Genomic DNA, 15,669 nt, shown 5'->3' on the forward strand with positions numbered 1-15,669 from the left:
CCCCTATTACGATACAGTTGCATTAAATACTATTCCTTTGAAAAGATTCCATGGTGGCTCAAGAATTAAAGTCCTTGACCGTATAAACTTGATTTGTATGCAATAAGGTAACCGCAAAATCCGTGGTGGCCTAGTAGTTGACCTACGGCCTTTCAAGCACAGGTTCGTGGGTTCAAACCCCGGCTCGCACCTCAGATTTTCGAAATTCATGTGCGAAATAACATTTGAAATTTACCACGAGCTTAGTGCCTCCGTTAGCTGACGCGGACGCCCGCCGCGTGCGCACGCGAGGATCCCACTCCGGACACCCGCCGTATTAGGGCGTTTTCAGAAAAAGTTGTTGAAATTACTTTATTTATAGATTTGGACGAAATTTCGTTGTGCTACTCAGAATCGGGAGCACTTTCGATTGTAATAGGACCGTTTTCATACACGTTTCTGTGGCGGTAGTGAATGGATAACACAAAATTATATGAAAGACCGGGGACACTTTTTTTCCTATTACAATCGAAAGTGCTCCTGATTCTAAGTAGGAAAATGAAATTTCATCCAAATCTAAAAAAAAGTCACTTCAACAACTTTTTCTGAAAACGCCCATTTAAATCCGTCGCACGCGCCCGCGCCAGTTAGCGCTGTTCATACAATTTCTTATTAGAAGGGCGTCCGTTCCGGGTAATCCGCGTCAGCTAGCGGAGGCACTTACGATGAGAAAGCATCGTGAGGAAACCTGCACAAACTTGCGAAGCAATTAAATATCATGTGTGAAGTTCCCGATCCGCACTTTGCCCGCGTGGGTAGTACGGCCCAAGCCCTCTCATTTTGAAAGGAAGCCTGTGCCCAATTTTGGGACGTATATGGTTTAAAGCCCAGTTTAGAACTGCAAGAAAAAGCATACAAGTAGCACTCGGTTGACCACTTGAAAGTAATTTCTTTTAGGACCTCGCAATGTAATACAACTTTTTTTTTATTCGACTGGATGGAAAACGAGCAAGCGGGTCTCCTGATGTTAAGATATCACCACCGCCCATATACACCTGCAACACCAGGGGGATTGCAGATGCGTTACCAACCTAGAGGCCTAAGATGGGATACCTTAAGTGCCAGTAATTTCACCGGCTGTCTTACTCTCCACGCCGAAACACAACAGTGCAAGCACTGCTATTTCACGGCAGATGGTGGTAGCAATCCGGGCGGACCTTGCACAAGGTCCTACCACCTGCAACTTGCACCATTTCTCTTGCAAGTCTAAACCTTATTGTTTGTTTGAAAAATCTTTTATACCTACTCTAAGGTGGCACAACTTATGAACTAAATTACATTTCATATCTCTAAGGTATTTTTGTGAGCAATTCGCCCAAAAATCGTGCATATATGGCGTGGCAAATCTTTATATCACTTAAACTGTTTATACTTGCAAGAGAGATCGTGCAGTGCAAGTGGGGCGCTCGATGATCAGCTTCAATCTTTTTGCTTTACGGTTCGCAATCTACCTAATGTACCTTACGCGATTTTTCTAGCAGATCTACACAGAGCTTTATTAAATAGCGGGTTATCACTACCTGCTATTAAATAAAGCTATTTCAAAGTACCGATCAAAAAATATTTACTAATTTAGTTCTGAGTGATTGAAATCTGTCTGTCGGTCCCTGACCGTCCTATCTGTCGCAGCTAATTTTCCCCGAAACTACTGAACCGATTGAGTTGAAGTTTGGTTCAGTTACCCAAAGACTGACGTAACGTAAATTAATTAATTTCAAACACCAATTTACTTTATCACGTGACAATGTCAAATGAGTGCTTGTGGACTTGTGGCGCTTAGTTATCATATCCTACTAATATTATAAATGAGTGAGTGAGTGGGTGAGTATGTTTTTGTTACTTCTTCACGCGGATTTGGATGAAATTTGGCAAGAAGTTAGTTTATAACCTGTATTAAAACATAGGCTACTTTTTATCCCACTTTTATATTACCACGGGATAGGGATAAAATCTTGAAATAACAACCGCTGGGCAAGCCATGAAATTTGGTGTGTAGGTAGCTGGACGTCTGGAATAACACAAGCTACTTTTGATTCCGATATTCCCACGGGATAGGGATAAAATCTTGAAATTTTAGACAGTTGTTGTTCTTAACCCAACTTCAATGAAGTACGATATACATTTTGGGAATTCACAAAATTAACTACCAGGGCCCAATTGCATAATAAAGTACAAGCTAATAGTATTAGTGAATTTCAACACAAAATCGCTAATAATATTAGCTTGTACTTTGGTATGCAATCGGGCCCAGATTGAATAGTTTATGCGTGCGAGATCGAATAGTTTATGCGTGCGAAGCCATGGGTAAACTCTAGTGTAAGATAATAGGCAAAAATTGACCATTCCCAATTTCTTTAAAGCTACACACCTAAATTTACAGGAAAACTAAAAAGTGTAGGAATACCAATTCTATTATATTTTTTTATGTCTATTCATAACAGTAACCAATGTAATAGTTATGACTCCATATTGCATAGATACATTTTGCTCTGCTAATGCTGAATATTTAATAGATACTTACAAATTGGTACGGGACCCTCGGTGTCAGAAGCCAACTCGCACCTAATCGGTTTTTTTATTAGATTTATCTTGAAATTACTGGTTACTTAGGGGTGTCGACTAGAATCTTACTATTTGGTGTAGATTATAATTGTCATTATAAAATTAAAACGCTGTTTATTTTCGGTCACTTAAATTTTATTAAGTCTTAATTTATATTATATATATATATATTTATAATTATCACTATGAGAGTTTAAGACCTCGCCTTGGGTGCTGGCGCCGCCTCATCTGAGTCTTTGTACCAGTCCTCGCTGTGAAAAGAAAGACTAATTAACTACAGGAAATTTATATACAGTTCGACGTAAACTAACGTCTGTAGGTACATCTGATTATATACTGTTATAGCATCCCCGCTTAGACTACAACAGCAGCTCATGTAGTATTTACTATCTTTTTACACTTTTACATGCCTTTAAACGGCAGTAATATAATTTTACAATAGAAGTGTTTCGGCCATTATAATGAAGTAGCGAAGCCATTTTTCAGATAATTAAATAAACTATACCCGTCTCTTTAGTTTAGACATAGTAGATATTTAGCAAAAAAATCTCGATCTCTCGATCTCTCGAACGAAAAAACTTAACAAAATCGTAAGGAAACTGGATCTGCCTATATATCTACTAACCATCCGCGCACGTTCTCAGGCGCGTCGCATCTCTGAGACTCCTCGTTGTAGACCTCTCCGGCCTGACAACCAAGGTCTCTGGGCTCCACTCCGTTCAGACACACGTAGAAACGTTGGCAGTCGGTTGGGTGAGCGAACTTAGGGTGGGCCACGGGTTGGCCGAGAGCGTCCACCAGCTGGGCCTTGGGGCATTCGAAGCCATCCTTGGTCTTCTCTGGAAGGTAGAAGACAATTTAAGAGATTGCAATGATGTAAAGTGGTATTTTGTGAGATTACTGTAGGTAGGAGCACACTGAGATGCATTTAGTTAACATGTGAGTCTGCAGGAAATAAAAGAGTTTTACCAGTCCAAGACTGAAAGTCGTAACGCATTCCGCCAGTCATCAAGCTGCCAAACTATTTAACAGGCTGCCCACTGAGTTAAAAACTATAACAAATGATTATTTGTTCCAAAAGATGTTAAAATTGTTTTTGTTAAGAAATTGTTTTTATAGCGTGGAAGAAATATTTAATGACGTGACGATATAGGTTAAGCTTTTTGTAATGTTGTCATGTATATGCTATTTTTTATTTATGTTATTTCAAACACAATACTTGTATTGTTTTTATGAATAAATATATGAATATGAATATGAACCAAGTAAGTAATCAGTAAGTAAATTGATGATTTTTTTATATAGAAGTTGCTCAACCAAAACTTTAAATTCTGTTAAATTATTGATTATTTTATCAGACGGGCAACAAAGTGACTGAATTTTATTTACTTTTAATCCAAATAATACTTCTGTTTAACAATTCTAAACTTTCTTTTCCACCTGTCACAAACAGTCTAATTTTTTCGCAACGCTCTCTCCACTTCTCGTACTAAGTGGCTCATTTAGATCATTCAGATAGCTTTCAGTTATTATGATGGCACTGAATAAAATATATCGAAGAACAAGAACAACAATTACAATTACTTTATTACCTTATCTCACAACCAGTGCCTGGCTTTGTTAGCCCAATTTTATAACAGGTGACAACTTATTGATAGCCTTTGGATTACAGACGGCAAATCGTAAAACAAACTTGGCGATAAATTTCTATGTGCCTTGTTACCCAGTCTCTGCCTGAATTAGAATGTCAACTTGTCTGTGGAAACGTTACTACTATATGCTATAATTATTTGTAATAGCTACTTACTGTCTTGACTGTTGCATCCCTGTCTACCAGCGGAATCGGGCCACACGCAAGTACCAGAGTACTCGTCAAAGTGCAGTCCAGCGGTGCACTTGACTTCGATGGCTTCTCCTTCAATGCAGTTGTAGAAGATGTTGCAGACAGACGTGTCTGGGTGGGCGAAGAAACCGTTGCGGCGCGGGCACACATCAGTCGGCTTCGGGGGCTCTGTGGTAAAAAAAAATGGATAATAGAGAAGTTTGCGCTGTTAATGCGAGTTGAATTATTGTATCTACATAGATGAAACGGAGTGACACAAATAGAGAGAGATGGAGAAGTCTCGCAAAAGCCGCAACCAGCTTACAAGATAATTCATGATTACGACAGGAGTGTACGACTACGCAGATCTGCAATGATAGGCTGAATTTGCTCCGTATCCCATAAAGGAATGCTATTAAAAGCTGAGGCAGACCGAAAAGGTTGGCGGGATGACTTGAGAGTGTATAAAATTGAATGACTGAATTATGAGAGGCATTCGTCCAGCCATAGGGCACGTAATAGCTGCGTGCAGTTGGCCAAGCTTTTTTGTCATGAGTGGACCAATGACATAAAACATAATATTGATGTCCGACATTGTTGACTTAATGCTGCTGGCAGTTAAATACTGCGGCCCATTGCACTATTGCTACTACGTCACATTTATGGCAGATATAAATAAAAAGTTGAATAAGGCTAGTTTTAATTATATGGTCTATAAAGTGTTCTACGTGGTTACTGTTTAATGTCGGAGCGAGATATACATATTTTGTTGTCAACAGGAAACAGCCTCAAAACTTATTTTAGAGAGCGTGCAAACATTTCGGCGAAATCGTCAACGAACACATTAATGCAAGTATTTAACCCCCCACCAAGGTAAATCGGTGACTTTTAAAAAACAGGATTAAGCTGTTATCGAAATCAGCATAATTACGTCAGCGTGCGCGGCGACTTTCTTGCAACTTTTGCCAAGTATAAAGGAAATATTAAAATAGTAGAACTCAACTCAAGGCCTTATTAAAATAGCTTTACGCAAAAACGGCGAGCAGGAAATTTCGTCATTTACGCTAAAAAACGAATGAAAGTTCAATGCTCTAGAAAAAAAAACACCGTCCGATTGCTAGCAAGGTCTAAATTTTAGTAAGGCGCGCTAAGCGGGCGATTCTAGTGAAATCATGATTGTCCATATCGCCACGTGTGACATCAAAGTGCCAACATTCTTTAACGTCGAGACTGTGCATTTGCATTTGAATTAAGTTATTCGACTCACGATTCGAACAAGGAAACTGCACGTATTGGCTGGTTTTTATGGAATTATATTGCGGCATTTAAGCATACAAATTCTATACTTATTACAATTTAAGCGTTTCTTAAACAGTTGATTTCTTACGATAACAAATTTGAATGACTACCTCTACTAATCGTTGATCGTAGGACTACCTACATGAATTTCTGCGAGGTACAGTCGAGACCACCAGTCGACCTAGAAAGTCAGTTGAGCGCGTTTGACCTCGTGTCAAAGGTAGACGGGACACCTTCACTTCGCTGTATACTTGTACCTACCTACATACCTACCTAGGCAGACAGGAACTATACCGGCCTTTAAAACACCTTTTACTCGAGATACGGAAACTTATCAAGATCGTGTTATCGTTCAAGAGAACATTTTTTTTAGAAATGGTCAGGAAGAGATTTCTGGAAATGTAACGACACCCAATAAATATTCGAAGGCTATTGGAATTCAATTTAAGTTAAGATTTCGGACTACTTTATACTTTAAATTCTATTGCTTCGTGAATATGATCCCTTAGTTAAAGGTCTACTTACGGAGCTCAGTCCTGTCGCCACAGTCTACATTGAAGGGTTGGTCACATTTGTTGATCTTTCTGATGGTAGGGTCGAACACTAGACCGTCGGGGCACAGTTTGGTGGTCACCGCGCCGTCGACGCATTCATAATACTTGTCACACTGCCTTTCATCTTCGTACTGGCCATCTTTGGCCGGGCACTTGAATTGGGCACCTGGGAAGAAAAAAAACAATTAGAATCCTATTTTTTTAATCCGCTATTCTGGTATTAAGAACAACAAAACAGATGCCATCACAGAGGCGTTCACAATTCATGATTTACTGCGTAAGAAGAGGGTAGAAAGAGATGGTTTCTTTCTACCCTCGTCTTACGGAGTTTGACAGAAAAAAGTAAAAATGATTGAGATTCCAGGTTTTTTAGGCATGACATCATCGGCATTTTCCCGAATAGTGTCGATTTTTGAATTACTTAAAACTTCAAAAACAATTTAAGCTTTAGGCGGATCATCAAACGATTGTGACTTTGGCGATTCTGACTAAATAAATCTAATAGGTTTCCTGAGTCTACTAAGTAACGTCAGTGTCACATGCTATAGATAAAATTTTCTTAGGTGCCTCTAAGAAGTGGAAAGCAAAATATTTAATCATCGATTTTTTAATTTACTTTTCTTACTTGATCATCAGAGGTTTTATAAGGAAGGACAATTAAAAATTTTGATACGTTGAGCTATGAGTAAGCAGGTAGGTATTCATTAAGGACACGCCCAATCTAGTTATAGAAATGGCGTAGGCGAAGACAATGTCGTAACAATAGAAACCAAGACAATTCAATAGGTACGCGTGGGTTAAATTTCCAAGATGACTAAGCTATCGAGAGTTATCGCGGCACATAACGAGGGACCTTTTCTCTATATTAACACTTATTTCTTGTTCAGACGTTTGCTGGTTTTAGCAGTATTTTCTGCAACTCAACAGTTCTTTGCGTCTATTTTGCGTGATGGGCTATAGGCAGTATTCAAGCCAGCCCAGTCCAAAATTGAAAGTGGGATCACATCAATATTGAATTGTAAATACTTTGATACCGGTAAATTCCAAGTATTTTGACAACAATGTGCTGTCAGGTTACGAAGTCGCGTATTACGTACTATGAAGATTCATTCATCCCACGTTCGTACTCGTAGTTACGCAGCCCACCTACCTATATAATCATCTCGTGTTGCACGCCAATTTCGCAACCGAACGTTCAAGAAAAAACAAACTCGAAATATCGGTGAAAGTTGGCCCGAGTCGTCGTTAATTTTATAGCATATAAGGTTTTCAGAATTTATGTAACGTTCTAAGGCGTGAAGGTGTTGGCGCAAGTTTAATTTGATCGAGTTCACGTTCATTATTTCAAGCTATCGTTCCACTAAAAGTAGGTACGTAAACTAAGAAAAATACGAAATTTTTATCGGGTATTCTTGGGTATTCTTCTTACAACATAAACGAAAGAAGACTAGGTAGCTTTCTGGAATTTCAATTCACAGATGTGGGTCATTTGATTGATTTATAAAAAAATAGGCCCAGTCAAACTGAGGGTGCCGTACAGAAAGTGCAAAATATATGTAGGTAGTCTACAAAATCACAAAAAATTAAAGTGATGTTCAAGTTCACACCGTATTAAATTATAAAATTTCAGCCGTCCGTCTAGTGATAGACAGACTCAGGACAGCGTAGTGATATTAATAGGGTTCTGTTTGCTACTCTTCGGGTAAGGATCCCTAAAATTATTATGTATATTTTTGTTTTAATAGTTAATGTTTTAGAATCGGAACGAAATTGTCGGATGTAATTGTATACATCCGATTCATTGAATATCGATTTTAAATTTTCCAGGCAAGGTTAATACAAATATACATGAATAGTTAGACTATTATAGTAATATATAGTTACAACTCCTGAAATAATAAATATCAAGTAATACTTATAATGTACCTTCTTGTTGGAAGCACAAACAAAGCACAAATGACTCATTCATTATTTAAAAAATAGGTACTTGAATAAATTATAGTCTATAGTAGTGTAGGAAATGAAGCAAGTTGTTGTATGGAGACCCATGCATTAATTTCTCAGTCGATGAAATTTTGCTTGCTTATTGTATAGTATGAGCCGAACTAACATAAATATCCAAAAAAAACACTCCTAAGTTAGGTATTTATACGTAAAAATAAAAAAAAAAATATAAACATATATTGATCTGTTCAAAATTATTTTACCAAATAAGTCATTTATATCAGTATGTGATACTAGAAAAAAATCTAAAACTTGTCGAACATGAGAATATTTTTTTTATGATAATTCCTTTTTTGACGCCCATTTTCATCGGAAAATTGCTCGGTTTTTTTTTCTTCTTATATGATCTTAGAATGTAATTTGGCGTAGTGGGTAAGAAAATCCAAAAAAATGCATACCCAAATTTATGTATTTTAGAACTATTAAAAACTGAGAGTGGAAAATTTCTCAGCCTGATTTCTTTTTAAATATATACTAAGTAGTCACGTATACACTTAAATCCAAAATATCCAAAAAAAAAACCGCTTGTACACCCCGCTCCCTACACACTGCTCCCGATATGTTTAGTTTTTAATACGCTCGTTATTTTTTTGGATGTTTTTATAGTTGAATTCAAGAAAACTGTGAACTTAATTCAATAAATAAAATGGATAGAGAAATTTTCCACAGCGAGTACAAAGGCAATTTCTGAAAATAGTATAGTTACATGGTATTTTTTTTTATTTTCACTTTGTAGGTATTAAACGGCAATAAAATGGCATTCCAATGAAAAAATTAGACGGAGCAATTTTCTGGTCCAAGAAACGTCATATTTCATTCATGCTGGGATTTTTTTTATTGATACCTACTTCATATATTGTTGCAATACGTTACATGAATATGTCCGGTGAAGAAAGTCTGAACGGAACATTTTTCCGTAAAAATATATTAACGATTTAAGACTTTAGGTATTTACTTAAATCCTATTATAATTATTCTTTGGAAATTTATACAATACTTTTTATTTATTGATACTTTACCATACTGTAAAGTTTTCTTCTGGCTGAGGAATTACTGTTGGGGTCCACTACCTTTATTTCCTACACTAATAGGTACAAGATAAAAAGTGGTTGGTTTTCGGGATCTGGAGACAAAACGCTACTAAAATCATGGCTATAGTTTTAATACCCTACACGTTTGTGTCAATGAAAATTTTCAAATATATAAATGAGATAATGTACTATGAATTATACCCAACACTGCAGAAGTAATACATAGGGGATTTGGGGGAATACAAATGCAACGCGAGCTAAGAAACCCGTATAACTAAATAATAATTACGTGCAGAGAATAGGTACGCTTCAAAAAAGATCACCTGGTTGCGACCACAAGATCCCAAACTGACTTAGCGACATTAATTGGTGTTTAGCCTCGTTAAAAACAGTACTGAGGGGTACTTTTGCTGGTGATATCAGGATAGATCCTTCAAATCGTATTTCCTAACCTGTACACGTAGATGCATTGTTAACACATGATTATATCGACGCTATTGCAACGCTCTGACGCAACTGAGAAGTGAAAGTGAAGTCCCAGTTACAACACTGCATCGCCACTGCATCGGGTCGGGTTAGGAGTGACCCCTTGATCGCTAATCATTGACCAGTCACACTAGTTGAATGTCAATATGACACGAGACTCCGAACATTGGAGTAATTATTTATATAGTTTCCCGCGTCGCTTCAACCCGCGATGTACAATTAGCGTCAAAAGTAGCGGGTCGCTTTTTGACTTTGTCGTTGTAGCACTTGTCAAATTTCTATGGTGTTAAGTATGTTGTTGTAAAACGACAAAGTACAAAAGTATGCAGCTACTTTTGATGCTGACCGTACTCCATGGCTAAGGCTAGCATTGTGTAAGGCTGGCGTCGTCGTGTAAGCGACGTGTGAAGAGTTCTACACAAAGTTATATGCCAGCACTACTTAATCGATAAAACGTGTACGATAAAAACTAGCCAAGTGCGAGTCCGACTCGCGCACGAAGGGTCCCGTACAAACAAGGGCGAAGATATCGACACGGCCAAAGTTACAAAAATATGTATACACGACTTTATGCACTTAACATTAAGGCCGTGTATACATATTTTTGCAACTTTGGCCGTGTCGATATCTTTGCCCTTGACTGTACCATCTATACAACACTAGACATTAGCAAAAAACGGCCACAGTTGTACATATCTGTGAAAATTTCAACTGTCTAACTATCACGGTTCATGAGATACAGCCTGGTGACAGACGGACGGACGGACAGCGAAGTAATAGGGTTTCCGTTTTTACCCTTTGGGTACGGAACCCTAAAAATCGAGGAGGACTGCGACGTGTGAACAGCCAGAGTCTGATTGATACGAAACTTAATGTCGATTATGTGTTTAGTGGCCGTAACATTCGCAATCGCATTCACCATCTCTTTCTATACCCTTGTTATACCGTGTGACAGAAGAAGTGGTGAAAACGATTATGATTCCAAGTGTGTTAGGCAATAAGGCCTCAGCAGGGCTACTACGAAATTCGAAAATCAAACTTAGTGTCGTTCGGTTCCTCTGACACTTATACTATTTAATACGAGAGCGAGAGGGACGGTACGATACGAACTTCGATTTTCGAACTTCGGAGTAGGCCCTCTGGTCGTCCAGTATGGCATTAATTGTAAACGAAAGTCTGTTTTTAAGGAAGAAAATTTAAAGATCCACATACGTGCATCTCGTTGATATTCTAAAATGTAAGTACGGTTCAAAACTATCAGATTGATTTGTGTCTAAGTTATCACGTGTTATCTCTTAGTGTGAAATATATTTATCGGGCGGACTTCATGCAGTAAAAGAAAAGTTTATGAACTGAACTGTTTTAAAGATCCTGTTTGTAAAATTAAATACGAGTATGTAATTATAAACTTGAGGTACCTATACATTTGATTATGTGTCATAGTTCAAATGGATCATATAAATAGAGGTAATGATTAGCGTGAATCATATAATGCCGGGTAGCGACAATAATGTTAATTCTATGCCAATAGTTTTAATATTCATAAAATGAGTCTCTAATAAACTAGCCTGATGGATTTAAAATGACATGCCTTATTTCTTGCTTCGTAATTTATGTAAGTAACAATAAGTTTTCCAATATAGCGCAAATGACTCGTTTCTCAAAAAGTTGTCCATTTCCAGTTGTTGTTCACTTATATAAACAAAATCTGACGCTATTTCAACGCAAAACATATTATGTTTAATTATATAAAAAAACTTTGTGGTAAAGGTGATAAAAATCAGATAATCTTTGTTGTTGGATCCAATAGAGTTTCAATGTAGTTACAAAATTGCGATTTTTTCCTCACAAGATTTCGTGAAGTTTTCCTGGCGTCAAGAAATTTAGGATGTTTTATGCAGGTCGTGTTTTATGATCTCGTCCTTAGTGTTAATAATTTCTTGACAAAACTGATTTCTTGGCAATTTCAAGACGGGACACTTTTTTGAGAAATTTATCAATACTAGTATATTTATAATACTAAAAGCTTTCAAGTTATTAGATGTATCAACGTACCTATCTAATTTTCAGAGAGCCACTTATTTAAATTTCATCATCAACTTACTACTAGAATTAACTTGGTCTTTATTCCGAAATATCAATTTCTAATATAGCCATCAATTTCTAATATAGCCTAGACAAATGATTGAATCTTAAGAATGAATATTAAGCTTCAGGTATATCTCTATATATCTTCTGTGAAAGTAGGTACATTGTATAATTATGCTGTACAACGCTCTATTATGTTTACATGAGAAACAATTAAAGCATTCGTAGATTTTATTAATAGATGTACCTACAAAACAATCGAGTTACGGTCATTGAAATCTTAACTTTTTACTTAGAATGCAGAAACTCATCGACGTATACCTATTCATAATCAAACCATTAATGACCTAAGTGTCTAATTATCAGATGCAAATTACACCACCCAAACTGGTTGATAATAGTCATACTTGATGAGCGTGTCTAAGCACCCTGTTTTGTAACCTATCAGACTTATAAATTTAAGACATTGTAGTAGCCATTAGGTACTTTTTTTACGGAAATATCTCTTTTTACAAATCCATTAGCCCTATGGATTTCAAAACAAAATGGCGCTTACAAAATTACCAATATTTGCGTAAACTTTTAATACGCGGAGTGTCAACATAGTTGCGGTTTGAAGAAATTTCTCATTCGAGAAATAAGTGAATGTCAATGTCAAACCCGCAAAATGGAGAGTTATTGCTCTACTATTCTGTGTTAAATCAAGTTTACAATGCAGTCCATAGTGAAATTCTATCGCCTCTATTCACTATGTTTTTGTGTTTAATTGACAATTGCTAAAAAGCTAAATGATCTAAGCGCCACCTTTGTGAAAAATTTGAAACACAGCTCAAATGACGGAGAAAAAATTCACTGATTCAAACTTCGAACATCAAACTTCCGTACTCAATATCTCAAAACATGTCGCTTAGATCAATTAGCCTTATAACCGTGGAACCGTTAGCGTTTGAATATCTATTAGTTTCCACCTACAGATGATAATATGAAGGTAGAAGTAAACGAGGACTTTAAAAATCTACCCTCATTTTAACTTCTCTTGTTAAAATTGGTTGAGAGCTTGGTATTCTACCACAGTTTGTGCATTGTTACAATTTGATGCAGTGACCAGGGTGAAATGCATTCCTGACACCTTTCGAGGTTCATTGAACTATGACAATGTGTTACGCTGCTACGTAGCTACCGATCTAAGTAGGCTACCTCGCAGACTGAATACGAAATAATATAATTCAAGACCAAACTTTTATAGACATGGGCAGTGTAAATAAAGTTGTATTATATATCCACAGTTGGCAATATTTTGCATCCCAAGACGTTTAATAAGCCAAGTTCCTTAAAATTGCAACCAACAAAATTACAGGAATTATCTAACGTGTTCATAATTAATGCAATGCACCGGATTATTAATGTATTACGTTGCATAATCGTCAGTGATAAGAGTTTGTAATTACTATTTGCTTGAACTTCATTGCTATGCAGAAACGAATCATCATTCATACCTACATACAAATGCGCACAAACTGTTTTCAAGAGATTTTTTTTCCATTTACGAATTAAAATTATAGATTAAATTTCTTTACGTGACATAATGAAGGCTCATACTTTTTATGTACCTAATCATTTGGGACTATTATATAATCTTCTCGCAATATTTGTCGTCCGACTTAAAGGTCACAGAACTAGTTTTAGTTACCTACTTACGAAGAAAACCACCTATACCTGGTTAAGCTTTTTTTAGCTTTAGTAAAGAGATTTAAAAATATATATATATATCAATTACTATGCAAAGTAGGGGTTAGTTTGAGCATAACATGTGCAGTACCATTTTGAAATGACTTACTCATGATGACTATTTTGAATTAACACTAACTTATTTAACTAAACGGGAATTTAAAAAAAAACATAAAACACGCGCGTTGATGTCTTTAACAACGTACCCACATAATAAAAACGCAGTCGTTTCAACAAAACATAATAATTCGCCAAAGTCACAAAAGCTTATAATTTAAGACCCGTAAAGCTATAAATTTGCCACGTAGAAAAAGGCATTCAATTTCAATAGCTTTACAGTCTCGCTATGCGATTAACATAGTGCAAGCTTAAAAGTATCAGGCCGGTTAGGATGCCATAACTTTTGAACTTCCATTTAAAAAAAGAACTTACTGGCTAGTGCAGCGACCGCCGCCATTACGATGAACACTTTCATGGTTGCTGTTGTAATTTAAAAAAGTATTTAAAAAAAAAAGTGACTAGATTTCAGTCCGACTTGATAGCCGGCGCTGGCGCAACTGACGGACGGACGCGGCGCGCGCGCCTTTTCTTCCCTCGCAGCAAACCGGTATACTACTCAAATCATTTACAAACACCCGACAAAACCTTTCCTTCATAAACTTTAGGTACATTTTCGCACCCATTAGTGGTAATTGAGTCTCGATTATATTTCTAGCTGAAACAATTTAAAATATTTAGGGTCCTAATCAGTAGGTCGTTAACTAAATATTTGCGTCAGTCATAATCATAAGCGTAATTTATGTAATCAAGATTTATTATGCGGTTGACGGATAAAAATTTGCGTTTTGTTTAACGAGATAAATGAGCACAATTGGAGAAATAATTAGCTAATTTAAATGCTGCGGTTTATTTTATCATCCTCTCGCTGTCTACCGAGGTTCCGCTCATGAAACTGTAGGTATATACTTTACTAATCATTTTTAACCTCCTGTGTCCGTATTGACTTTGGTAAAATTTCACAATTAGTATTGTAATACTTCCTTTTAACCTCCTGGGGTTCAAAGTGATAATACTAGTACATATTGTTAGCAATAGAAATTACATCTTTTGAAAAAGGAATAAAGCGTCATTTTCTCTTTATCATTCATTACAAAAATATAAATTCAACTTTATCTATGAGACATTAAGTTTTAAATTTCGATGTCATATTTTGTTGTATGATGGGACGCAGGAGGATAATTATGTATGTTAATCTACCCAATTTAATGAATTTTCTTTGGTTAACTTATTTTATTTTTCAACCACATTTGTACACCATAAGCTTAAGGCTATGGAATGGAATATTATTTTACTATGTTAAAAATGTTTGCATGCTTGGTTCATTAAGCAGAATGTATTGAATTTATATTAAATATCTACAACGTGACATTGTAATGGGTACTACATTCTCGCAAATAAATGATTTATGTCCCAACGTACTTGTTATGCCGAAAATTTTAAGCAGTGCAAATTCTACAGTGAAATAATGTTGAAATAATATTCAAATTCACTATTTATGTTATAAAAAGGCAGAACTTACCTAATAAGCAATTATCTACTGCAATTCAAGACCTTAGTAACTCAAGGGGAAATTGTGCTCTTTTTTCACCATTGTTCTTATCTTAACCTGCGACCCTAAGAGAAGTACCCTAAAGGGTAATCTTGGTCAGTGGGGTCAACTCAGTCCAGGTTTTACTATAGCATTGAAATTATGGCACATTTTTATACGGGTTGCTTTAGCTGTCCGCGCCCACGTGTTTGTGTATTTTATTAGTTGTTTTCATATAATAATAATAATAATAAATTTATATGTTTCAACAAATAGGATGGTTGGCATACCTTTGTACCTTTTTTGAGACTGCCTATAATAGTAGGTATAAAATACCTGTATCAGGCAATCCCGCTCCTCCAAAGTTAGTACATAATATTATAATTAAGTTCCCTTAGGGTAGGTATTTGTGAACCTATTTAAATTTAAATGATTACAACTTACTTTAAAGGTTACAGTACCTTATAC

The 15,669-nt window shown here is 36.3% G+C and overlaps 1 protein-coding gene across 1 annotated transcript; it reads right to left on the reverse strand.

Moving 5' to 3' along the window:
* Positions 1-2,714: 2,714 nt before the first annotated feature.
* Positions 2,715-14,176, reverse strand: LOC141445302 (protein obstructor-E-like). The gene is made up of 5 exons (XM_074111102.1): positions 14,046-14,176; positions 6,248-6,442; positions 4,409-4,612; positions 3,227-3,440; positions 2,715-2,852 (listed from the first exon to the last, which is right to left on the reverse strand). Exons 1-5 carry the CDS (start codon positions 14,086-14,088, stop codon positions 2,795-2,797), a joined length of 714 nt encoding a protein of 237 aa, XP_073967203.1. The 5' UTR covers positions 14,089-14,176; the 3' UTR covers positions 2,715-2,794.
* Between the last annotated feature and the right edge of the window lie 1,493 nt (positions 14,177-15,669).

The sequence above is a fragment of the Choristoneura fumiferana genome, chromosome Z (genome assembly GCF_025370935.1).
Source record: "Choristoneura fumiferana chromosome Z, NRCan_CFum_1, whole genome shotgun sequence".
Lineage (NCBI taxonomy): Eukaryota > Metazoa > Arthropoda > Insecta > Lepidoptera > Tortricidae > Choristoneura > Choristoneura fumiferana.